The sequence below is a fragment of the Rhinolophus hipposideros genome (assembly GCF_964194185.1).
Source record: "Rhinolophus hipposideros genome assembly, chromosome: 14".
Classification (NCBI taxonomy): Eukaryota; Metazoa; Chordata; class Mammalia; order Chiroptera; family Rhinolophidae; genus Rhinolophus; species Rhinolophus hipposideros.
The window spans coordinates 63,004,037-63,028,082 of record NC_138060.1 but is presented as its reverse complement, the minus strand read 5'-3'; the positions used below and the strand labels follow the sequence as shown (position 1 = coordinate 63,028,082).

General features: G+C 59.3%; 4 protein-coding genes across 9 annotated transcripts; 2 read left to right on the top strand and 2 right to left on the bottom strand.

Moving 5' to 3' along the window:
• Nucleotides 1-671: 671 nt before the first annotated feature.
• ABHD14A (abhydrolase domain containing 14A) lies at nt 672-6,812 on the bottom strand. 3 transcript variants are annotated; one of them, XM_081072723.1, is made up of 7 exons: nt 6,630-6,812; nt 5,836-6,031; nt 5,349-5,690; nt 2,891-3,102; nt 2,606-2,721; nt 1,235-1,470; nt 672-1,024 (listed from the first exon to the last, which is right to left on the bottom strand). In XM_081072723.1, the coding sequence occupies exons 3-7, from the start codon at nt 5,430-5,432 to the stop codon at nt 842-844; spliced, it is 831 nt and encodes a 276-aa protein (XP_080928849.1). In that variant the 5' UTR covers nt 5,433-5,690; nt 5,836-6,031; nt 6,630-6,812; the 3' UTR covers nt 672-841. The 3 variants fall into 3 exon arrangements, with proteins under 3 accessions (XP_080928849.1, XP_080928851.1, XP_080928850.1); XM_081072725.1 differs by having other exon boundaries at nt 5,853-6,031; nt 6,630-6,791; XM_081072724.1 differs by lacking the exon at nt 6,630-6,812 and having other exon boundaries at nt 5,349-5,889.
• On the top strand, nt 6,066-11,717 carry ABHD14B (abhydrolase domain containing 14B). 3 transcript variants are annotated; one of them, XR_013994897.1, is made up of 5 exons: nt 6,066-6,283; nt 7,441-7,675; nt 8,901-9,142; nt 9,522-9,788; nt 11,648-11,717. XR_013994897.1 is itself a non-coding variant. In XM_081072726.1 (4 exons), exons 1-4 carry the CDS (start codon nt 6,206-6,208, stop codon nt 9,699-9,701), a joined length of 735 nt encoding a protein of 244 aa, XP_080928852.1. In that variant the 5' UTR covers nt 6,066-6,205; the 3' UTR covers nt 9,702-9,845. The 3 variants fall into 3 exon arrangements, 2 of the variants coding, with proteins under 2 accessions (XP_080928852.1, XP_080928853.1); XM_081072726.1 differs by lacking the exon at nt 11,648-11,717 and having other exon boundaries at nt 9,522-9,845; XM_081072727.1 differs by lacking the exons at nt 6,066-6,283; nt 11,648-11,717 and adding an exon at nt 6,403-6,570 and having other exon boundaries at nt 9,522-9,845.
• On the top strand, nt 11,572-21,630 carry PCBP4 (poly(rC) binding protein 4). Of its 2 annotated transcripts, XM_081072720.1 has the most exons (13): nt 11,572-11,747; nt 17,816-17,960; nt 18,121-18,144; nt 18,256-18,288; nt 18,513-18,629; nt 18,828-18,959; nt 19,118-19,246; nt 19,478-19,552; nt 19,723-19,767; nt 19,848-19,911; nt 20,050-20,102; nt 20,188-20,357; nt 20,754-21,630. In XM_081072720.1, the coding sequence occupies exons 2-13, from the start codon at nt 17,880-17,882 to the stop codon at nt 21,040-21,042; spliced, it is 1,212 nt and encodes a 403-aa protein (XP_080928846.1). In that variant the 5' UTR covers nt 11,572-11,747; nt 17,816-17,879; the 3' UTR covers nt 21,043-21,630. The 2 variants fall into 2 exon arrangements, with proteins under 2 accessions (XP_080928846.1, XP_080928847.1); XM_081072721.1 differs by lacking the exon at nt 11,572-11,747 and having other exon boundaries at nt 17,805-17,960.
• A 601-nt stretch (nt 21,631-22,231) lies between these two features.
• On the bottom strand, nt 22,232-23,540 carry GPR62 (G protein-coupled receptor 62). Its single transcript, XM_081072722.1, has one exon. It carries the CDS (start codon nt 23,438-23,440, stop codon nt 22,349-22,351), a length of 1,092 nt encoding a protein of 363 aa, XP_080928848.1. The 5' UTR covers nt 23,441-23,540; the 3' UTR covers nt 22,232-22,348.
• Nucleotides 23,541-24,046: the final 506 nt, after the last annotated feature.

Below are 24,046 nucleotides of genomic sequence, written 5' to 3'. Positions count from 1 at the left end.
CACAGGTACACCCCTGGCCACGCACACACTGCACACAGTTAGAGCTGCTCACTTGTGTGCTGGGCTGCCCTTTGCACTCTCAGCCAGTTTTGCCCTCTGCTCCAGGCACTGAGTCAGCTTGGGAACGCAGGGTTGAAGACTTTACCCTCAGGGCCCAGAGGAGGTGGACTGGGAGGGGAGGGGAGGGATCCACTCCAACCCTCCTGGGGTTTAAATCTGGGCTGCTGACCCACACATACCCAGGGGCAAGCAGGATTGTGGTTCACCAGCAGTACCATGTTAATTGTTAAACCACATTCCCCACCCCCACCTCTATACATCGTTTGGCCTGTATTGCTGACTACTCTCAGCTCAGCTGCCAGGCCCTGGATTTCCCACCAATCGCAGTGGTCATGCAGCAGTAGTAATACCACCCCCACCCCACAGGAGCATTGTGTGGCCAAGAGCTTCACTTACCCAGACTCATCCAATCCTAAAGCCACCTTCTGAGCGAGGTGTTACCATCATGCCCATTTTACAGATGAGGAAACTGAGTCACAGAGTGATGAGGGCAGTCAGCCCACTTCCTAAAGTAGCCCATGTTCTTAGCCTTCCCAGGCTGCTGGAGCACTCCCTCCCACTCCCGCCCCACCTGCAGCAACACCAGGAAACAGGACCTGTCACTCCACAGGCACGACAAAAATACTTTTATTTATTGCACTTGTGAGATTAAATGAGAGGTCCTGACTGGGCCTGGCCTTGTGGCCTCTGGCCTCCCATCCTAGGGGCTGCCTCCGTGGTGGGGGACTGGTCCAGACCCTCCAAGCTCAGCACAGGCCTGGGGCCTGGGCAGTGGGTAAGCTCAAGGCAGGTGATCAAGGAAAGCAAGGAGGACAAGGTGGAAGTCTTTCGGCTTGTGGAGGTAGCAGGCATGGCCTGCGTCCTGCAGCTTCACCACGGAGTGGTTGGGCAGGTGGCGGAGCTGCCTCAGTGACTCCCGAGCCAGGACGCGGTCCAGTTCCCCATACAGGATGAGAGTTGGGGTCTGCAGGGCAAGGCAAGGGGCTGTGATCCTGGGGCCTGATGGGGACTGGCCCTCAAGCCACCTCCTTAGGAATTCTTCCCCAAACAACCCATCTCTTCCACCCAGATCAAGGATGGATCCACGTGTCCTCCAAGTGAGACCTGAGTCCTTCCCCCCGTGACTTAAGCCATGATAGGAAGCCAGGACCTTTGGAGACCTTTCTCCCAGTACCTTCACAGCCCCGAATTGTTCCTGGGTGTAGTTCTGGGTGGAGGCAGGTGCGATGGGCACAAATCCGTGCAGCTGGAGGTGGCCTCGCATCAGGAAGGGCAGGGCATAGTGGCCGCTCAGCGAGGGGCTCACCAACACGGCATTCTGCACCTCCAGGTCCCGCAGCACACGCTCCAGCAGCTCCGCCCGTCCTGCCTCTGTGCTTACCTCTTTCGAAGGTGCTGAGTTCCCAAAACCTGGGAGCAGCAGGAGGCACCAGCTGAGGGAGGCTGGGAAGGGATTTCTGCCCACCTCAGTGGGGGAAAGAGATGGGGAGTGGTGGCACATGGCACATGCTGCCCCAAACATCCCAGAAGCTGTTTTTTGTAATGTGATAGGCCTGCTAGAAAAACATCTTTCATTCATCATATCAGCACAAGTAAAAAAGACTGGTAATATGCAGTGTTGGAGAAAATGTGGGGAAATGGGCACTTTGGTATGTGTGACTGATGGGAGGATAAAGCCACATAGCAGGGTTTTTCTTGGGGGGAAGGGTAAGGTAATATTTGACAAAATTTAAAAGATGTCTGTCCTTGACCTATCAATTGTCCTTGGTAGCTACCCTACAGGAATTATTGCCCACATGCTCAAAGAAGCATGTCCAAAGATGCTTTGGCTTCAATACTTGAGCATTTCAACTACCACTGCAAACTACATCGACCTACATATTCACCAGGGGAGGATTTGCCAGATAGAACTTGTCCATCCCTCCGATGTCACATAGTGAGGTTCATAGTGACTGGTATGATCCACGAGACATGGTATATGGGGAGAAAACCAAGTTGCAGACAGATTTGCTAAGCAGGCAGGACACCAGTGATGTTTATAAGCCCTACCACACAATCATGCACATTGTCTGTGTGCATCTCTATGTATGGAAATGCCCAAAAAGGGTCTGGCACCCCCAAACTGCTTAGAATGGTGAGAGGGAGAGAAATGTGTCATGGGTCTCTGAGAGCATCACTCTTACTTGAATTTTTAATGACAAGAGCGATAGCATAAATCATTTGTACAGTTAAAAAAAGCTCCCGAGTTTGTCATAAAATATACAGTGAATCTCCCCAAGCAGTCACAGTGAAGTGAGTCACGTTTCCATTTGTTCTGTGACGTGCAACAATCCACACTGTTCACAAGGTAGAAAATAAGGACACAGACCTTTCTGTGTTGCCATCTTGTGTTGTGACCTGCCACTATTTGTTCAGACACTGGGGTCCAGATGCCCCCCAGTCACATCTTAGGGTTTTCCTACCCCTCCAATTCCCGCTTCTGGAAAACTGCCCCCTTGTACCTGCTGCAGGCTTCCTCCCCAGACCCAGGGGTGGGGGTTCTCACCTGGGAGGTCAAGGGCCACGGCCCGGTAGCCCCTCTGTGCCAGCAGCTGCAGTGTGCCCAGCTGCTCCCATGTGTGGGAGTTAAAGGCCCTTCCATGGAGCAGCACCACCTCCACCCTGTGGGCACATGGGAGTGTGGGTCCTCAGGGTCTGGCAGTGGCCCACTTTCTTCCTAGGCTTATCCCCTACCCTCCCAGGCCCTGAGCACCGTTAGTTGAGCTGGGGTCCCACATAGGGACTCCCCCTGGGCCTAGTCCTCCCACCACACCCTCGGGTCAGCACCCACCTGCGTGCCCGGTGTAGGGGGAGCACCTCGCGGTAAAAGATGGGGGAGTTGCCAGGGGTCAGACCAGCCAGGATTGTGACATTGGGGTCTCCCCAGAGCCAGGAAGTCTGCTCAGGGAGGCCTGGCAGCCCCACATACAGTAGCAGCATGAGCAGCAGGCCCAGGCCCAGCAGGGCTACCTGGGACCGGCTCATGGAGGTCTGTACCACAGTCTGGAGGAGGAGAGGAGAGGAAGACGAGGCTGGGCTGAGCCTCCATGAGGTCCCCTGGACCCTATCCCCAAAGCCCACCCAGAAGCCCCAAGCAGAGGAAAAACTCAGCCCTTGCCCTTTCCCCTGTTCTGGGCAAGGGTCTGAGCGTTCAGACCCAACTACTCCACATGCCAGGGCAAGGGCTCAGTTACCCCGCAGCGTGAGAAGGCGCATCCGAGATGTCCCCTAGCACATAGCATGCTCAGTGACCAGTATCGTCACTGTGCCAGCTAATACTACTTCCGTTCATCGGGTGCTTTGACAGCCAGGCCCTGAGCTTGGTCCTTCACATACAAGGGCTCATGAATTCACACAGCAAAACTGGGGAGCAGATATGATTATAGGTCTCTCACAGAGGAGAGAACTGAGGCTCAGAGAGGTAAATTCTCTTGCCCGAATTGCAATAAGCAAGGAGAGGAACTGGGATTTCAACCCAGGGCCGGGTTCCTAACCACTGGGCCACACTCGGTTTGCAAGGAAGAAAGCATGGCGCTGGGAAGTGATGGAAGAACTGGAGCCTTGCTGGTGGACAGAGCGGTGAGTGCTGTCAAAGGTGAGACGGTGTGCAAAGAGACATCCTGTAGAGGGCATGTTTGGAAATGGTTCTTTTTATCACATTGCCTATAATAATGCTAAAATCAGAATGTGTTTTACAACTCGTGGGAATATTTAATGCTCCACCCCAGCTGATAGTAAGTGGGAGGAGGGCTCATGGGGAATCTGCGAAGTAGGAAAAGCTGAGGCTTGAGGGGGTGTGGGACCAGGGAGAACGGTACCCTTAGAAATGGAAAGGGCAGCATGGAGCCTGGAGAGATGAATGCCACCCGCCAGCTTCATGCCAAGTGACCTGCTCATGGACTCCTTCCGTCTGGGTCCTTTGCCAGGCCAGAGGACAGACCTCAGGGCCCGGAGCCAGACACAGCAGTTAGCCCTGGCTTTGAGATTCTGCTCTGCCACTTTCTGGCTGTCAGTCTTCAGTTTGTCAGTAAAATGGGCAGAAGGATAACCTTGAGGCTGCCCTCCCAAGCCTCCTGTGAGATTTCAACAGTACGGTGGACTCCAATCTGTGGCTGTGTTGTCATCATTTTGGGAAGCTAGGAGGAGCATGCCTGCTTGTTCCCACATTCTAGTAAAGACATCTTTATTGAGTGCCAGCTGGGCATTGGCCTGAGCTAGGAACTGGGGACCCGTCTCCAGCTCCACCCACCTCTTTGGGGATGTTTCCCGAGCTCCCACCCCCAGGCTCCCAGGTCGGGTGGAGACCCAGGAGCTGAGCGGAGGAAGAGCGCGCTCCATTCTTCCTTCTGACCGGGAACAGCTTAGGATGCCCGCCTCCAACGCGGCGTTAGCCTAGGTTCCCATCGGGCCGGGAGCCTCCGCGCTGGGCCTCCCCTTGTGGTGGGCCTGGAGCGCAGGGACGCCTCTCCCGGAAGGGAGGGCAGGACATCGGCCGTTGCCTTGGCAACCCAGGCAGCTGGCGCACTAAACAACCTGATCCCGCGATACTGGGCAACCTGGTCTAGCTACAGATACTGGGGCCAGGGGCTGGAGACGTACCCGCGTTAGGTCCTTGGCATACGCATACACTATGACACAGTTGTACACGCGAATACGCAAACATAGTCTTGTCCCCACCCACTTTTGTTTTGCATTAGCTATTCCCTCCCTACACGTACACGCAGCTTCTTTGAACATGCACTGGCCTGTGTGCAACCGATGCCTTGAAATACATACCCTCAAAATCAGGAAGACAGACGGATAGACACACACACACTTTCAAAATCATGTGCAGACTCAAATTTCAAGCACACTGTCATACGCACAACCCGAAAATTACACACGCACACAAGAAACACACAGGCACAGGCCGACAGACGGACACACTCAGACCCTCAGAAATACACACAGAAATACACACAGTAGATAGTATACACACACAAAAAGCGGGCGTACAGACCAACACACCATCCAACATAGGCACAAGGAACACTGACACACACCACACCGACACACACGTACACCCAGACGCCCAAGAACACACGCAGGCCAACGCGCGCGTGCACACACAGCACACGAACTCGCGCACACTCGCTGCCCAGCGCCTGCCCCTCCCGCAGGACTCTGCCCCAGGACGCCGGGGCAAGGGGCGGAGCAAGGATGGCCAGCCCCCGGGCACCCTGCAGGCCTCATTCCCCGGGGACACTCACCGGGCGGACCGAGATGACCGGGCCTGCCACCGCGGAGCGGGCCCCGCCCACGCGGAACCAACAGCCAAACAGCGCAGCGACCATGGCGCTGCCTCCGCGGCTCTGCAGGCGCCGGCGGGCACTAGGGGGCCGAGAGCGCGGCCACCGGGGCGCGCTTGCGCAGTCCGCACGCCTAGTAGCCTTGATGGGGGTAGGGGTGGGGGGCTGGGGGCGATGCCCCGAAGTCCGCAGGCCTGGTCTCCCCGTTCAGGTTTTTAGCATAGTTTTCGGCCTGAGAGCCAGGGGAGAGCCACCCAGCTTCTTCCCACAGGAGCATCTCCACCTTCGCGTAGTCTTCCTCGTCTGTAAAGGGGGGTGAAGGATAAGGGTTGCCTTAAGCACTTAAGGATCGGTCAAGCCTTAGCACAGTGTCTGGCAGCGAGGTCTCGTGTGCCAGATATTATTGTTATGCAGCAGCTCCAGGTCTCCGCCCAACGACTTCCCTGACCTTACAAGTATACACACGTTCACTCGGTCAGAGTTGTGGTGGCCCCTGGGCTCCTTCACGTCTCTATGACACCTTTCCTGGTTGATGAGATGCGACCGACGTCTGCTTTGCCCCTCAGATTCAGGCACTGCGTGCCACCAGGCCCAGCACGGAGAAGCTGCCGGGAGCGCGCAGAATTCACTCCTTTACTGGCACCCTGCGCGGTAGGCAACGTCACAACCATTCTACAGGCAAGGAAAGAGGCTCCGAGGCGTTGGGAAAATGATCAAGGCTACCTGGCTGGACATTGGCAGAACCTCGCATTCAAACCTGTCTGGCCTCAACTGCATGCCCGGCACACAACTCTGGGCCCTGGCAGTCCAGGCTGGGGATGAGGAAAGATGGGAGGAGAGAGCAGCAGGGATGCGACCCCAAAGTAACTCCTCAAGCCACGCCATATGCATGCAGGGTAGGTCGCCGAGGGCCTCGGGGCTGCACCCAGTCTGGTGCTTGGGGCACGTGATGCCAAGGGGCTTGGGGAAACTGAGGCCGCTGTGAGAAGAACAGCACTGACCGGCCCTGCGGCAGTTTGTGGCCACAAGAGGGCGCCCCAGAGCACGGCCCGGCCCCGCGCTCAAGGCCGGGCCACATCCCGGCTTCCCCTCCCCAGCCCCTTCCCAGTTTCCCCGCCCCAGTCCCCATTCGCCGCCAGCACTCGCCAGCCTCCTATCTGCTCGGGCCCACGCAACTCCCCAGGTACTTGCCCTGCGCCCCCGACCCTCTGCTTCCTCTCTCCAGTGAGATCCCCCACCAACCCCAAGTTTCTCCACTTGCGATCTCGTTTCCTTGGGTCCCTTTCCTTGGGTTTGCCCCTGCCCCTTCCGCGTGCGCCCTACCGGGCCCAGCGAGCCGGAGCCGAAGTCCTCAGAGAGGACTTCGCGAGCCGTGGCGGCGCCGGTGACGGTGCCCCTGACCGCGGCGTCAGCGCGCTGAGCACTGCGCGTCCTTTGCGGGCGGGAACTCCAAAGCCTTTTCCAGCTCAGCACTCCAGTTTCCTCTTCCAGGGTGTTTTACTCCAACCATAACCCCCACCTGCGGTGCCAGCCTCCCGCCCTGTAACAGGGACTTTGAAGAGGAAGAGGTTGATACGCAAGATAGCTACTTACTATTGACTGAGCACTTACTTGCTTAGGACTAAGTTCTAGGCCCGCTCGGAGTGTTTTACACAAGTGGCTTCATTAATCCTACCGACCACCTATGAGCTAAGTACTATCCACAGTTGTAGAAAAGGATAACAGTAAGAACAATGATCGTAATGGGAGGCCCATGTATTGAGTTCTTTCCAGGGACAATTCTTTTTTTAATTTTAGCTCATTAATTCTTGGCGTGGTCTTTATTAGCCCATATTTCAGATGAGAAAACTGAAGCCCAAGGCCATACTATTAGGTGAGGGTCAGAGGCAGAAATATCACCTACGTTTTCCTCGCCCCCAAAGCATGTTCCTACAGTTCTGGGAGCCTCCGGAGGCCTCCTTGCTGCTCCCCAGGGACCCCCGTGCTCTCCCTGGCAGCCCTTCTGCTCCACCTGGGCAGGCTGTTCTGTCACCAGCCCGATCTTGAACCGCAGGTACTGCACCAGCACAGCAGCAGTATGGCGGGCGTGGAGCAGCAGGAGGGCACCGTCCAGGTGCAGGGCCAGAGCCTCTTCTTCCGGGAGGTTCGGCCTGGCAGTGGGCTGGCCGCCCGCTTCTCTGTTCTGCTGTTGCATGGCATCCGCTTCTCCTCTGAGACCTGGCAGAATCTGGGCACGCTGCACAGGCTGGCCCAGGCTGGCTACCGGGCTGTGGCCATTGACCTGCCAGGTAATTCTGGGGCAGGCTTCTGGACAAAGGCGGTTGGGGATTCATGGCAGCAGGCTGTGGAACGGGAAGGACCTAGCCAGGCTGGGCCCTGAGCTCAACAGGGAGCAGTGCACACTGCAAGGACCTCTGAGCTTCTCTGGTCTCAACCTGGATGTTGTTTCTGGCTGTGTTGCCAGGAGCAGTGACTCAGGTCTCTGAGCTTCTGTCTCATCTGTGATGGAAGACAACCACACTCCTTTTGAGGGTTAGCTCCACTGAGAACGCAATGAGATTATCCATATGGGTATGTGATCAGTGCCTGACACACAATAAATAATTGGTGCTCTGCCAGTTGGAAGGAAAATATTTGACAGAGCCATACCATAGGCTCTATTAGGAGCCCTGAGGAGTGAGACTGAGTTTCTTGGCACCTTTGGGGGCAGAGCAGGGCCTGGTGGGTGGCTAAGCCCCTAGTCATGATCCCAGATAGAAAGTCCTAAGCTGGAGGGAGGCAGGGGCAGCCCCAGGCTGCCCACCATGACTGGAACTGGCAGATCCCAGCCCCTGGTGTCAAGTGTGGAAGGCGTGGCATGGCTGACCTGCTGCCCTCACTGGCCATAGCTGTAATGGTTTCAGTGCCCAAGGGCGGGCCTCCAGGCCCTGATGGGATTGGTTTTGACAGTGAGTTGGCCTGAGCTTCAAGGATAATGTCTTAAGCTAATCTTTCTAGGGGAAGGTAGGGACCTACTAATTGGAGGGGAGGTACGTGTGCAGAGCCAGCCCCCTCAGCTACTGTCCCAGGCACTCACCCTGCTAGCCCTGCCACAGGGGCCTGTTAAGTATTAAGTCACTTAATTTTCACAACAGTCTTAAATGGCAGATACTTTTGTTATCTCCCTTTCGAGACGGGGAAACTGAGCAGCCGGGCTGTGGAGATTTTCCAAGGTCACATAGGTAGTAGATGGAGAACTGGGACTTGAACTCAGCTGTGTTTGACTTCAGAGCCTGATTCTCTCCAGGGCACTGCTGGGGGAGATGGGCATAGACATGAGGGAGGTGCCTCATGCTTGCCACAGATATGACAGAATCTAGGCTGTTGTAAGAATAAACTCGGACGTACTGCTTGTTGCAGGACCCTGGCACAGAGACTGACCTAGGAGGGCTTCCTAGAGGAAAGGACCCTTTCTTCCCCCGTTTTCCCACTCATCACCCTTGTCTTATCTCTCCCACACCTGAATCCCTGCAGGTCTGGGGCGCTCCAAGGAAGCAGCAGCCCCTGCCCCTGTCGGGGAGCTGGTCCCCAGCAGCTTCTTAGCAGCTGTGGTGGATGCCTTGGAGCTGGGCCCCCCAGTTGTGATCAGCCCGTCGCTGAGTGGCATGTACTCCCTGCCCTTCCTCACGGCCCCTGGCTCCCAGCTCCGGGGCTATGTGCCAGTGGCCCCCATCTGCACTGAGAAGATCAATGCTGTGGACTATGCTAGTGTGAAGGTATCCCTGTGTGCGAGGCTGAGAGCTCCTGCCAGGACCAAGGACGGGGCCCTCCCAGGGCCTTTCCTCATGTGGGGGCCAGGTAGCCAAAGGGTGGCTTCTGGGAGGAGCTGAACCACTCAACACTGCCGTTTTGGTTTTCTTAGCATATTACTGTGCCAAACCCTGTGCTAAACGGTGTGCTAGGACAGACAGAAATCCATGCCCCCGGCCCTCGGGAGCTGGCTCCCTCCACCCCACTGGGCCAGCTTATCTCTCCCCCTTATTTGGAGTATTCCCAGGGAAAGACAAAGTGATGGGGAGGGCTGGAGCTGATCCCTAGGAGGCTGGGGCTGGTGTGGCTGGTCCTATTGACTCTGTCTCCCTCTCCTTTTTCTAGACCTCGGCTCTTATTGTATATGGAGACCAGGACCCCATGGGTCAGACCAGCTTTGAGCACCTGAAGCAGCTGCCCAACCACCGGGTGTTGGTCATAGAGGGGGCGGGGCACCCTTGTTACCTTGACAAACCTGAGGAGTGGCATACTGGGCTGCTGAATTTCCTGCAGGGGCTAGCATAAGGCGCAGCCCTGCTGCTGGGGTGGGCTGCTTGCCTGCCTGAGGCGCTCTCTCTCCATGGGTTCCTGTTCATCATGCACATGCAACAGGTGTGTCTGTTTGTCTATCTGGGTACTTGTCTTTGGGGGTCTATCTGCCTTTTTCTTTTGCTCTTTCTCTTGCAGTCATAGACTGAGGAGCTGAAATCAAGAGAAAACAACTCAGGAATCAAGGGACGTGATCTGATGGAGGGTAACCCATTAGATGAGCTTCTGCTATAAGGCTTTCCTGCTAGGCTCTACTCCTTCCTGTGTTCTGCTCAGCCTCTCCCTCCTACCTCCCTCCTCCTCCTTTGGCTGCTCTACAGCCCCTACCCCGCCTCCTAGGTCACAGATACCTACATGCCCAAATGCATGTTTACATATGTTCCCAAATATGACCCAATAACAGAGGTACATGCACCTCTGACTCCATGCCTGCTCAGGTGCAGCTTTGCATTGCATACACATGCATACTTGTGCTGCCACACAAGCACTTGCACAGGCACGCGTGACCTCCCAACCATGCAGCACCCCACTGTCTGGAAAGATGGGGACCCCATCGGCCAGCCCTTGCAGGAGATCCTTTGCCAAGCTTAGGATATGGGCTATGCTGAACTCCATTCACCCACAGGTTGCAGCTGACCCCAGATCAGAATTGCCTCCCAAAAAGAGAGTATTACCTCTTTGACCCTCAGATTTCCCTGCTTTTCCTCCTCGTTCTGAATGCTCCACACCTCCCCAAGTTATTAGGCCTGGGTTTTCTCAGCTAAGCTTGTTTCCTGCTCTGAGGTTTGGGGGGTGGGGAGGAGAGTGGAGGTCGGTGAAATAAAGTGATGCAATTAGACCCCACAGGCTCTTTCTGTCTCCAGAGCGCCGCCCCTCCCCCACGCTTGGGACGGCCACTGTGGGCCCCGCCCCCACCCTGGCGGGACCAGATGGTCCCCCTGCCCTTTGTCCGGCAGGCCAGATGGAGGGGAAGGGAGATTGGATTCCCCTCCCCACCCCCACACCCCCAGGTGCCAAGAGACTCAGCTGTGGGGGGAGTAGGTCAGTGGGACCAGGCTGAGCCGATTACGAAGAAGACGGGGAGGTAGATTTGCTCCCCAGGGGGCGGCGGCAGGCCGTGCAGTCGGGGAAGAGAGGGCCTGGAACAGCCCAGCCTCTCCCTACCCAGTCCCTACTACAGTACTCAACTGCGCCGTCTCCCTTGCGACCCTAGCCCCAAAAGGAATTCTGGGGGTAGCTTTGGGGGAGTCACGGGCGGGGTGCACGGGTCGCACCGCTCTCAGGCTCCTCCTCCGGCTGCTGGGTAACCTGGCCTGGGCGGATGAGGGCCGGGCCTCGCCGCAGCCCTAGGGTGGTTAAGCGGTGCGAGTCTTGGTGGGCGAGAGCCCCGCGCAGGGATGGATGGCACAGAGCAGCACAGCCGGGAACTCAGCCTGGCAGAGGGTGAAAGCCCGAGCTCGGAAGGGCCAGAACCAGAGCCAGGCAGCGCGGGGGCTGGCGACCCGGCCGAGGCCGGAATGGGGGTGCAGGGGGCTCGGTGGAAGCGCAGGGCAGTGATCCGGCCGGAAGCAAGGACTCGCGGCCGGCTGCAGCTCCGGCGGCGTTGGGAGGACCGCTGCTGGGCCCCGCGCTTCGGGCCCGATCCACCCTGCGCCCCCCACCCCCAGAGGCTGGAGGAGCTGCAAGGGGAGGGTCGCCCAGCCCTCCCGGAAGCGGCCGCTGCGCGGGGCGCACCGCGGCGCGCGGGGCGGGGCGGGCGGCTGCGGCACTGGGGCGACTGGGGCGGGCCCGGCGCGCTGTAATCGGATCCGGGGAGGGCGCGGGGAGGGGCCGGGCCGGGCGGGCCGGGGGGTGGGGGGGGCGCGGAGCCGGGCTCCGGGCCGGCCGGGCTCCGCGCCTGTCAAACCCCTCATTGTTCGCAGCTGATGTCACTCGCAGTTGTGAGCGGCCGCCTCTCCCGGGGACAATGTGGGACTGAGCGGCCCAGCCGCCGCGCCGCCGCCGCAGGACAGCCCCAGCGAGGTAGGGCGCGGGCCAGGCGGGGCACCGCGGGCCGCGAAGTTTGGGGGTTCGGCCGGGGGCGGAAAGCCGGCGCCCGTGTCCACAGGCCAGGGTCCCGGGTTTGGGGGACTGGGAGACTGCGAGGACGACGCTCCCTGTCCCACACGGGCCCAGGCCTGCACAGGTGGGGGGCGCTGGTCGGCCAGAGGAGCCCCCAGCACCAGGGAGGAGCTTCCTGGACCCGAGACCCCAGATTGGAGGCCTTCATCCCACCTGCTATTTCTGTCCTTTGGACCTGCTCTTCTTTCGACCTCCTGGCCTGGGTTCTGGTTCTGCTCCATCTCTGTTCTCATCTGCCATTCCCCTTCAGGTCCTTGTTGGGCACACACCCCTTCCCATTTTTTACTGTTTTTGGTGGGGCCAGACACAGACTTCCAAGCCAGGGGTGTGTGGAGATGACAGTTGGAGGCTCAAGTGGTCCCTGGTGCCCTGTGGCTCTCAGCCTCTCAGCTCTGATCTGGCTCCTTAGCTGGAGTGGGGTGGGGAGGGGGGCTTTGGCTACTCACTTCAGCCTGGCCCTGGTGCCCTCCTGATCAAGAGAGGGAGGCGCCCGTCTCCTCACTCCCCTATCCCAGGCCCGCCATCTTGAGACCTGTGGCACCCAGTGCCCCACCTGGTCCCAGCATCCTGGGAAGTGGTCTTCAAGGGATGCAGCGGAGTAAGTTGCATTCCCTCCTCCCAGAATGTGGGCTCGTGGTCCCCACCAAGCCCAGGATGATTACCTTCATGCTGGACTATCAGGGCATGTGTCCCCAGGGGCCCTCTGTCCCACACCCACACGAAGAGCTCTTGGACCCCTGGGAGCTTAAACCTCAACTCTGGCCTTCACTGTTTCTTGGAGTTACCCTCCCTACCTCAGGGCCAGTGCCTAGGATCCTCTGCTTTTCCCATCTGTAAGTCCCCTACCCCCTCCGGGCCCTGGAACCCTCTCAACCTCCAAGGCGCCCCCATCCCAGCCCCCACCCCCCCACCCCCAGCCTTCATCAGCATGCAGGCTCAGGCTGCCCAAACACAAGGGGATTGTTCTTCTTGCATGCTCAGGGTGGGGGGCTGGGAGCAGGCGGCCCACACACCCTGGCAGGCCAGGCCACAGGGAGGCTAGCTTTGCCCCGCCCTGTGTCCCCAGACACGCTCTGTCCACCCTCCTTGTTCCTATCACTGCCCCCCCTCCAGCCTCCATCACCATTGCCCAGTGGCGCAGACCTCTTGAGGAAAAAGCTGTGAGCCGCACAGGTGGAACCCCTGGGCTCTCCCAGCTCTATCAGTTGCCTCTCATGTAGCCTTCCAAACAAGCCCCTTCCTCTCTGGTCCTCAGGCTCCTCTCTCGTGAGGCCTTCCAGCTGTGACAGGCTGTCGGCTTTGTGAAACTTATGCCACACCCCAGCTCTTCTTCCAGTCCCCCGTTTCCCATGGGGAAACCCATAATGGGTCCCTAGAAGTCTCAAAGCACAGCACACATCCTTCACCCCAGTGACATGCCCGGGGAGCCCCAAGACCCAGAGAAACAACAGGAGCAGGGGTGTTGAGTGCTGAGGAATGGGAACTGGGAACCCTGTCCAGGCAGATCCTGGCTCTCCCATGTGGTTGGCCCCCCGGTCCCTGGGTCTTCTTACCCGATCTTCACTGTTGCTCTGGGACCCTTAGCCCCATCTCTGGTCCCTAATGCCTCCACGCCCTGTGAGCCCTATCTTCTCCCTGCACAGTGAAGCTGGTTCTGGTTCCTGCCCTCTTCTCCGTATTGTGGGAAGATAGGCTCGTAAATGCCCAATCGGGACTCCTTTGAGTTGCAGGTATATCTTTGGGGGGCACAGAGGCCTGAGTGATCATATCTGACTTGGAAGGTTGGGAAGAGTTTTACAGGGGAGCGGGGATTTGAGGAGGATTTTGACAGAGAGTGGAGAGGATGGGCATTTCAAGTTGGGATCAGCCTGGGCAAAGGCCCAGAGGCCTGGAGGTGCTAGGCGTGTTTTGCAGCCTGGTGTTTGTGTGAGGGGGGGATGGGGTAGAGATGAGACCAGAGAAGTTGGCAGAAGCCAGATCATGAAAGCCCTTGAGTGTCTGTCTATGGAGAGCAAGCTTTATTCCTTGGGCACTGGGGAGCCAAGGATGGCTGTTGAGCAGCAGTGACTCAGTCTCATGAATGGAAGCTAGAGATCTTTCTCAATTTGGGTGAGGTGAGGGGATGGGTACCAGTGGGTGGGGCTGTACAAAACTGCCCTTTCTCCTGGAACCCAGTCTGTGCCTGGGTCTGCCTTGTTTTCCCTTGACTCTGAGGACCCTTGGGGGGATGCCTAATGGTGACCTAAGGAGACTGTCGCATTTCTGGCACCAGCCAGCTTGTTACCGCTTCCCTTCCTTGCCTAGCACTGAGTCTACAAGACAGCCCTGGGTCAAGAGGCTAGAGCTGGCGGACCCCAGTCTGCTCCCCTGTAGGCCCCTCCTCCCTTGACTCTCCTATTAGGTAGATATGAATGGCTTTCCCTGGAGGCTGTAAGGTTGAGAGCCTGGGGGAATGGGTCCAGGTCCAAGGATGTTGGGGCAGTTCTTGTGGAGGCCTGGCCAGTCAGGATGGGTGAGCATGCCCAGAGAGGGGGACAAGCAGGGGAGTCGGAGTCCCTCAGTGCACCCCCCCTGCCCCATGCCCACCCCTGCCACGCCCTGCCTCGATGATGCCGGATCCTTTCCCCAGCATCACTGGGTGTGGCCAGCATGGCTGCTTTTGGAATAGGAGTAGAAGGGGGCTGCTAGGTTGGGGGCTGGAGGGGTTGAAGGGGGTGTTGGGGGGTGAACTTGGAGACTGGACCCCTCTTTCCCCAGCCCAGGTGGGTCTCCAGGCCCTGGTTGGGCCAGACCCTCTGGCCAGCAGAGCTGAGGGAATCCCCCAAGGGGCGGGCCAGTCCACTTGAGTCGCCTGGCCCCAGGAGCCCTCCCCTCCCCCGGATTGTTCGTACTTCAGAACAAAGCCAGGGTGGACACTTGATCCCAGCATGTGGGGGGAGCTGGCTAAGCCCCCAGCCCTTTGATTGGGCAGCTGTCATGAGAGAGAGAGAGAGAGAGAGAGAGAGAGAGAGAGAGAGAGAGAGAGAGGCAGCTGGGGGGGAGGGGCAGGAAGGGGCAGCCACCATCGCTTACACAGCTGTCATCCCCCCTCCGCCCCCTCCAGCCTGGGTGGCAGGAAGCCAGGGACAGAAGGAGTGGGCACTGGGTCTGGGGAGGGGTCTGGGGAACAGGAGGGAACGCTCGAGGTCAGAGGCCTGGTCTGAGCTGGGTATGATCTGCCAGGGAGCCCTGCTGACCAGAGGGGGCTGGGCACCCCCAGAGGTGAGCTGGAGGTCAGTGTGGCATGACTCGTAGCTGCCATGTGGGTGGCCTAGTAGGGACCCAGGGTCCATCGGGCTGGAGCAGCAAATAACTCCCTTAAGCCCCTGTGAGGACAGAAGGGGAGTCAGTATGCCTAATAGGGCTGCTTCGTTTTAGGGCACCTATGAGAATAATCTGACAGACCTTGTTCTCCCCTAAAGACAGGAAAGACCTTGTGGGTCCCTCAGAACAGGAAGGACAGATAGACCAGCAACTCCCCCTATTCTACCTCCTGTGCTCGCTCATGCGCACACACACACACACACACACACACACAGCACAGGTGGGTAAACTGAGGTCCAGGTCAGGTAAAGGCCTGGCCAAGGTCACCCACTGAATGTAGGGCAGTGGGGCTCTGCTGAAGACCTTATGTTTTTCAGGGGCGCAGCCCCAGTTTGGCCACATTCCAGTCCTTTTGTCCTCCTGTTTTTCCTGGAGACTTAGACCCACAAGAGGTGGTGTGGAAATGGTATAAGGACAATGTCAGGTCTCCCACTGCTTACCACCCCAAAGGCGTCCCTGAGACCCAGAAAATTCTGGAGCTTCAGGCTATAGCTCTAGACAAGTCGTCAGTCCTTTCTAAACACAACCCACGTCGGCTAGCCAGGCAGGGGTCTCAGAAACCAAAGCCTGCTCCCTACCACTGAAGAGTCCCCCTCTAGGAAGAGGACTGACAGATTCGGATAGGACAGCCAGAAAGGGGAGGCAGGCAGGGCCTGTGACAGCCCCTCACTAGCAGGCTGGACCCTGCTAATCTCAACGTGCCTCAGCTGCTGTGACCTTGGGCAGGTTACAGACCCCCTGTAGGCATCAGGTTCTCTTTCTGTTTGGCCCATTCATCTGTCCACTACCCAGGATGTGCTGAGCACCTTCTCTAGTCTGACTCTGGCCTGAGTGCTGGGGACACAGGAGAAGGTGGCTCTCTTGGCTCCTGCTCTAAGGGGCTCCTGCACTCGGCTGTCCAGGGAGGCAGAAACCGAGGGTGTCATCACAAGCGCTTTGCAGGGAAAGTGCAGGCAACTGGGGGATGTCAGCAAGGACGGCCAGCACAAGGCTGGCCAGGGTGCCAACAGAGCACAGTCCCTGCGCCCACCCCTGACCTCTGTCCTCTGGAGAGCCTATGGGCAAAATTGGAATGGAGGAAGGAGCAGATGCTGGGGAGGCTACAGTTACTGGGCTTGGGGAGACAGGGTTGTCACCACCATTGTACAGATGAAGAAATGCCTCGTGCCATGCAGGGGCTTGCTCAGGCTTCCTGAGAAAGAGCCAAGCTAGGAGCCCCCTTTCCTATTCCATGCCCACGCCCTGGCTAGCAGGAGAGTTCTGAAGAAGGTATTGGGCAGAGCTCCCTGTCAGGGTGGGGCGCTGAGGAGGAAAGTGCCCAGAGGTGTCCGGGCTACCCCAGGCCCAGCATTCCTCCTTTGCCCCCGCACCCCCCCCCCCCCCAGGCAGGAGGGATTTACAGTGTCAGGGCTTGGTTTGGGCTCAGACTTGGCACTAGTTGGTCCCACAACCTGTGTTCCTCCCCTGGTTCTGGTCCCCCAGTGAGCTCCCCACCAAGGCTGAGCTTTGGCGGGAGTCAGCCGCTGGAGGAGAGGGATTTCCAGGCAGGATTAAGGTTCAGGATTAAGTCAGGGCCTGAAAAGGGGTCTGATGGGGAGGGCTGGCTGCTGGGCTAATCCCAGCAGCTAATCTCTGGCTCCTCCTTCCTCCATCAGTTACTGGGCCTTGACATTCCCCACCCCCCAAATCCCTTTCTCACCCATCACTCAGTCCCGAGGAGAAGCATTCCCTCCGTTTTATGAGTGAGGAAATTGAGATTCAGAGCCCAAGTGATTTGTTTCTGGTATAGCAGAAAGTGCTCCCAGCTGGGAATGTGGTCAGCCTGGCTACTCACCGCCTCAGCATATAGGAGAAGGCCTGAGAAACCGCTGTACAGACTGCTGGTCCCCAAAACACTTCTCTGTGTCCCCCAGTGCTGAGTGAACCCTGCTCAGCGCTGTCTGCAGGCAGCCTCTGTTTCAGTGAGCTCTAGTGGACAGGAGCAGCCTCTGGAGCTGGGGCTCCCAGCCTGTGCCCCCAAGCCTTTGCCAGGCAGAGGGAAGGCAGGCAAGGGGGCCCTCCTAGAGAATTACTATCTTCACTTCCACCCTCCTTTCCAGGCCTGCCATGGCTCCCCATGGCTGGTCCACCTCCGTCTCCAGCTGCTCCTCCATGCTCTAGCGAGCAGGGGCTCTGGCCTGCACACCAGTTCTGCTGTGAAGTAACCTTTCAACCTCAACTCCCCTTCCAGGCCCAGTCCACATGGCTCCCCTCTTCCAAGAGGTCACGGAGGAGGCTTCCTTTCTCTGGACTCTCAGAGGCCTCGTTCATTCTTCTCATGTCCTTAGCTCATTTTAATTCTCATAGCCCTTTGGGTAGGACTTGGTTTCCCCTTCGTGCGGATGGGGAAGCTGGGGTTCAGCGGGGTTCAGTGAGAGGTCCAGGGTTGCACAGCTAGTGAGATGCACACAAGCACACTGGTCAGGGGGACATTTGAACCATGGTGTCCATGCCGTCTCCTTCCTCTGGGAGTTTGGCTAATCCAGCCCTGGGGTCCCCATGGAAGGGCAGGGGAACTGAAAGAGAGCTGGGCTCCTGCGTGACCCGTTTTCTGCTGCCCCTGCCAGAGCCAGCCAGGCCGCAGCGTGGACGTACACTCAGGCCGCTGCGGCCCCAGCCCCGCCTGACAGGATGAGCAGCTCAGATGCGGGGCTGGAGGAGGAGCCGGAGCTCAGCATCACGCTCACCCTGCGAATGCTAATGCACGGCAAGGTGCGTGGACGACGAGGCTCTTCTTCGGGGTGGGGGCGGCAGAGGGCAAGGCCCGGCCAGGCCTGGCTACCAGGCGAGCTCAGGTATCCTGTCTCCTGGGCTGGGGGGACAGGACCTGGGCAGTGGACCCTCCCTGACCCCACTCTTGTCTTATTTGCAGGAGGTGGGCAGCATAATCGGGAAGGTAGGTGCCCAGTTCTGTGCTGTGTGTCCCCTTCACCCTGAGGCCTCCGTCCAGGAAACGTGGCAGCAGGCACTCAGGCTAAGAGCTTTGCTCTATTTCTGTCTCCTGCAGAAAGGAGAGACTGTAAAGCGGATCCGGGAGCAGGTGAGGCTGGGGTGTGGGGAGGAGCCCAGGGCACCTGGTTTGGAGGGGAGGGGTGATTCCTGCCCCACCTTCTCCCTGGACCCCACTGTTTGGGACAGCCAGTGAGTGCCCCTAGAGAGTGGCGGTTTACAGCTTTGCTGGGGCCTGTGAGTGGGGCAGGCAGACGTGCTGCTGGCGAGAAAGCGGAGAAGCCCCGCTGCCCGGCACTTGTCCTGTACCCTCAGAGCAGCGCCCGCATCACCATCTCGGAAGGCTCTTGCCCCGAGCGCATCACCACCATCACCGGGTCTACAGCGGCTGTCTTCCATGCAGTCTCCATGATCGCCTTCAAGCTGGACGAGGTCTGTGGCTGGCTGGGGGGGAGGCCAAGGCTGGTTCCCCGGGAGAACAGGGGTCCGACTCCATATAGTGGCTGTGGTAATGGGGAGGCCAAGCACAGGCAGAGCTGTCACATAGGACGGGAGCTGGGGGACGGCCTTCCTTTATGGTAGGCAAGCAGCAGGGGTGTGCAAGAGCCAACCCACAGTCTTCCTGCTCAGGACCTCTGCTCAGCTCCTGCCAATGGTGGGAACATTTCAAGGCCTCCAGTGACGCTGCGCCTCGTCATCCCCGCCAGCCAGTGTGGCTCGCTGATTGGGAAGGCTGGCACCAAGATCAAGGAGATCCGAGAGGTGAGGGAAAGGGGACACCACCCCCAGGGAGCCCCACCGTCCAGTTGTGAGAAAGGTCCTGGGCTTCTGGCTTCCTATCCTTTGGGGAGCTCTGAACCTGGGCCGCCCTTCTCTGGGCTATGAGAGCAGCCAGACGTGGCCCTGTTCTCTGCTTGCAGACAACAGGTGCCCAGGTGCAGGTCGCAGGGGACCTGCTCCCCAATTCCACAGAGCGTGCTGTCACGGTGTCTGGGGTGCCTGATGCCATCATCCTGTGTGTGCGCCAGATCTGCGCTGTTATCCTGGAGGTGCTGCCCGGGGCAGGGGGAGGGGGCAGGGGCGGGGCCTGGGCCTGCCTTGTCAGGCCCTGAATCCTGTGCACGTGACGTGACGCCAGGTCGGGACAGGGCGGGGCTGCAGGGATGAATCAGAAGCTGCAGGATGCGGGATGCATTTACCTGGGGGTCACGGGGAGGGCCCTTGGGAGGTCACGGTGGCCTGAGAAGGTCCTGATAGAGCTGCCCATTTGTCCCTTTCAGTCCCCACCCAAAGGAGCCACTATTCCGTATCACCCAAGCCTCTCCTTAGGTACTGTCCTTCTGTCCGCCAACCAGGTGAGGGGACTAGCAGGAGGGATGGAAGCATTACTGGAGAAGGGGGACTGAGATGGTGGAGGGGATGGAAGGAGGAATCGGGGGTTTGGGGAGAGGCAGCAAGGAGTGACTCTGGCCAAACGGCCCTGACCTGTCTTTGTAACTCCTTTTCATTCACTTTGTCCCCACAGGGCTTTTCTGTCCAGGGCCAGTATGGGGCTGTGACCCCAGCTGAGGTGAGTGACCACAGCCCAACGCGGATATCCCTTCCCGAACCAAACCTCCTCTGACTTCTAACCCCTCTTCTTTGCCACAGGTCACCAAGCTCCAGCAGCTCTCGGGCCACACAGTCCCCTTTGCCTCACCCACCATGGTGCCAGGTGAGCAGCCCCCTGCAGAAGGAGGCGGGGGGGGGGGGGGGGGGGGGCAGATCCCAAGGGGCCATGCAGCCCTCCTGGGATGGATGTGGGGAGGCAGGTAAGGCCCAGAGCCGCCCTCAATCCTCTTCTCACCCCCAGGACTGGATCCTGGCGCACAGACCAGCTCGCAGGAGTTCTTGGTTCCCAATGACGTGAGCAGGGGAGGGCTTGGTTTGAGGGTGGGTGGGGGGCCCCAGGTCTGGGCCTTCCTAGGGTTGAATTCCGCCCTCCCTCCAGCTGATTGGCTGCGTCATCGGGCGCCAGGGCAGCAAGATCAGTGAGATCCGGCAGATGTCAGGGGCACATATCAAGATTGGGAACCAAGCGGAGGGCGCTGGAGAGCGGCACGTGACCATCACAGGTTCGCCGGTCTCCATCGCCCTTGCTCAGTACCTCATCACTGCCTGGTGAGTGTAGGGTTGGGGGTGGGGGTCACAGGTCACGGGGCTCATGCGCACAGGGAGGGTGGGGAGAGCTGAGCTCCTCTGCCACCGCTAACCTGCCCCATTCCCTCCATGCTGCCTCATTTCCCCTCGACATCACCCCCCTCATGTCCCATCTTCCCATCCTTGGTTCTTCTCCCTGGGTCTTTGGCCCCCCCATTTCTCCCCTCACCACATACTATATCTACTTGTCCTTTCTTGCATGCCCACTCTTCCACCTTTCCCTTCTCCCCAAACACATCCACCGCGTATCATTGTTTTCAATTCTCCTCTCCTATCTTTCATCTAATCTCACCCCCTGTATTTGCCCTCATTGCCCCCTCTCTCCTTGCCACCTTCTCCTTCATCTCCTCTCTCCAGTCTAGAAACGGCCAAGTCTACCTCTGGGGGGACACCCGGCTCGGCCCCTGCAGACCTGCCTGCCCCATTCTCGCCACCCCTCACGGCCCTGCCTGCAGCACCCCCAGGCCTGCTGGGCACGCCCTACGCCATCTCCCTCTCCAACTTCATCGGCCTCAAGCCTGTGCCCTTCTTGGCTCTACCACCTGCCTCCCCAGGGCCACCGCCGGGCTTGGCAGCCTACACTGCCAAGATGGCAGCGGCCAATGGGAGCAAGAAAGCTGAGCGGCAGAAATTCTCCCCCTACTGAGGCCGGCTGAGGCACAGGCGTGGGAGCAGGCAGGACCGCCGGCAGGGGCTACCTCTGCACCCTACCTGCTCAAGGGGACTCCGGCCTGGGGTCCCAAACGCCACTAATGCCCAGAAGCACGATGCACCCCTGCCTGGCCCTGGTCTGTGGAAGTTCCTGTGCTCAGGGCGGGGGCAGTTTCTGGCCCAGGGTTCTGGGAGCTGCAGTTGCCCCGGGGTAGGGGGCTCTACCCCTCTAGCTCTGTGCTTGGATGCAGGGAGTATCCTTAGTGCCCCTATTTTGGGGGTCACTCCCTATCCCTTAGGGCTTCCCAGCCTACTGCCCCCTTGTGGGGATCAAGGAGCAGGGCTGGGGATGGCTGGGGGCCATGCTTCTCTTCCCACCTCCCTGCAGATTCCTACTGCTTCCACTGATACCCTTTTGACTGGAATGGACTGGCTGGGCTTGGCAGAGACAACCCAAAGCGGGGCACTGCCCAGCAGCTGGGGGAGTGGCATGGGGGCAGGGCTGAGTTCTCAGCAGCCGACACTCTGTACAGTTTTTTCAATCCCTGTTTTTGAATAAATATTCTGCGAGCAGGAAGCTGTGAAACACTGTGGATATTGGCGAAACTTCCAGATAGTGGGTGCAGCCGAGGCCCCAGGGACACCCATCTGTGAATCCACCAGGCCCAGTTGGGCCTCAGGCCCTTGCACATGCCAGTTCTGGAGCTTCAGGACCTTTTGGGGGGATGTGTCCAGTCTCCTGCCTCTAGCACCATATTGATCCGGTTGTTTTCTGGGCATTTTAGAAGCTGATGGAGGAGTTCCAGTAGCTTTGTCCAACCTCTCCTTGGTTCAGATGTCAGGGAAGTCTTTGAATGTCTCCACTGGTTCTTCCTGCTGTGGCTAGAACCTAGCGCCCGCCCTGCTTTGTCCTTCCCTTTGGCTGGGAGCCCTTACGGCCCTCTTTGTGATCCTGCCCATCTCTGCTCCATCCTTGGCCTGGGCATCATCCGTGGGTGTCCAAACCACTGGACACTGGAGAAGCCCTCAGAGATGATCCAGGCTCCAAAGGGAAAACTGAAGCCTAGGGAAGGGTAGGTGTGTGCACAAGGCCATGTACAGTTAGGCCCAGAACCCAGGATTCCTAGCTCCCAGAAGCCTCTGGGCCTCTCCAGGCTGCAGGCCCCCTTTCTTCCTGTTCCAGAGCCAGAATTCTCAGCAGGACACCTGCCACAAACTGTGCAGGTGCAGGAGGCTGGACAGATCCCTTCTGATACCAGCCTCTTTTCTCCAGTCTCAGTTCAGCATATGAGACAAATCTCTCAGGTGGCCTTTGGTATGCTGAGGCTCTCCCCTCCTGCCAAATCCGCATCTTGTTCTGGTGCTTCAGCGGGACCTAGGGCAGGGCCCTCTGGAGGTCCCTGGAGGTGCTGCAGGAGTGCCCGCGGGTGCCAGACCCGCAGCGTGCAGGCTCTCGGTGGCCGACGCAGCACTTGGCGGGCGAGGCGGCCCAGTCCCCGGCGCACGGGGCGCTGCAGCAGTCCATACAGGAAGGGGTGAGCCGCAAAGGCCGAGTAGGCCACCCAGGTGACGGCCGCCTCGGCCGCTGCGGCCTGCGCAGCGGGCGCCAGACACGCACAGCCGTAAGGCAGCCAGCAGGCTGCGAATTGGCCCACGGCCAGTGCGGGGGCCAGGGCTGCTTTGCCCCCCGGCAGGCGAGGCCGGAGGGGCGGCAGGATGGAGAGGCGACTATCCAAAGAGTCGGAGCGCGGCCGGGCTCCGCGCGCGGGCGGCAGGGGCCCCAGGGCAGCGCGGCGCGCCACCAGGAAGATGCTGCCGTAGGCGCCGAGCAGCAGGAGGGCCGGTAGCGCGAAGGCCAGCATCGCCCAGAGCGGTCGGAAGGGCCCGAGGCCCCCGGCCAGGACAGAGCAGCGCGCTGGGGCTGGGGGCGGTGCGGGCGGCGGCCCGAGCAGGGAGAGCGCGCCCAGCAGCGCCGCCGCGGCCCAAAGGGCCGTGAGCACGAGGCCGGGCGGAGGCCGCGCGCCGGGCCGCAGCGGGTGCACAATGAGGCGGCAGCGCGCGAGGCCCAGCGCGGCCACGCCCAGCGTGCAGGCCGGCAGCAGCGCAGCCGACAGGAAGCGCGCGGCGCGGCAGGGAGCCGGGCCCAGGCGCACGCGGCCCAGCCCCGGCGGCGGCGCGGCCAGCAGGCCCAGCGGCATGATGGAGGCGGCCGCCAGCAGGTCCACGATGCACAGGTGCACCAGGTAGAGCGCGTCGCGCAGTCCTGGCGTGCGCAGCACCACGACCAGCAGCACGCCGTTGCCCAGCAGCGCTGTGGCCTCCACAATAACTGCCAGGATCAACCCCATCGAGCCTGAGACTTCGGTGGCGTGCAGCCCGGTGGCGTTGGCCATCCAAGAGCTCAGGCTTCACGCTGTGCCGGGATGCAGAGAGCGAGATGGAATGCCCCCCTTCCCCGTTCCCATCACCCGTTCCTTGCTCCTTTGGCCCCTCACCTCATAAGCTGCCCAGGCCCTGGCTCCGCTGCCCAGGAGGCCATGCTCTTGGGGGCTTGGCTGGCCCCATGCAAGGGTGCAAGGCTGGGACTGCAGCTCTCTCCTCTGTCCCAGTAACTCAGCCCCTGCTGGAGATGGTACTGGCTGTCACTCTGATGTTGCCCTTTACAGACACACAGAGCTGGCAAGGGAGGGGCAGGACCTGGCACCAGCCCCCTGGGTCCTAGCAGCTGCCAGCTGGAGGCTGGAGGCTGTGCTGTGAAGTGTTGGGGGTGCCTCTGGAGGGGGCCTAGAAGTAGGTGGGAATGGACTGAAAGGGCGAGACATGAACACTCCTGAGTACGCAGTTTTGTATAGATTGGACTTTTGGGGACTATGTTAATGTCCTGTGTATTGAAAAATAAATCAGTGAAGATGAGGAAAATCCCCTAAAAGTGCATATAAGCAGAAACAAATGAATCCACCTGTATTTCAAATGAATAACATGACCACACTGAAAGGGAA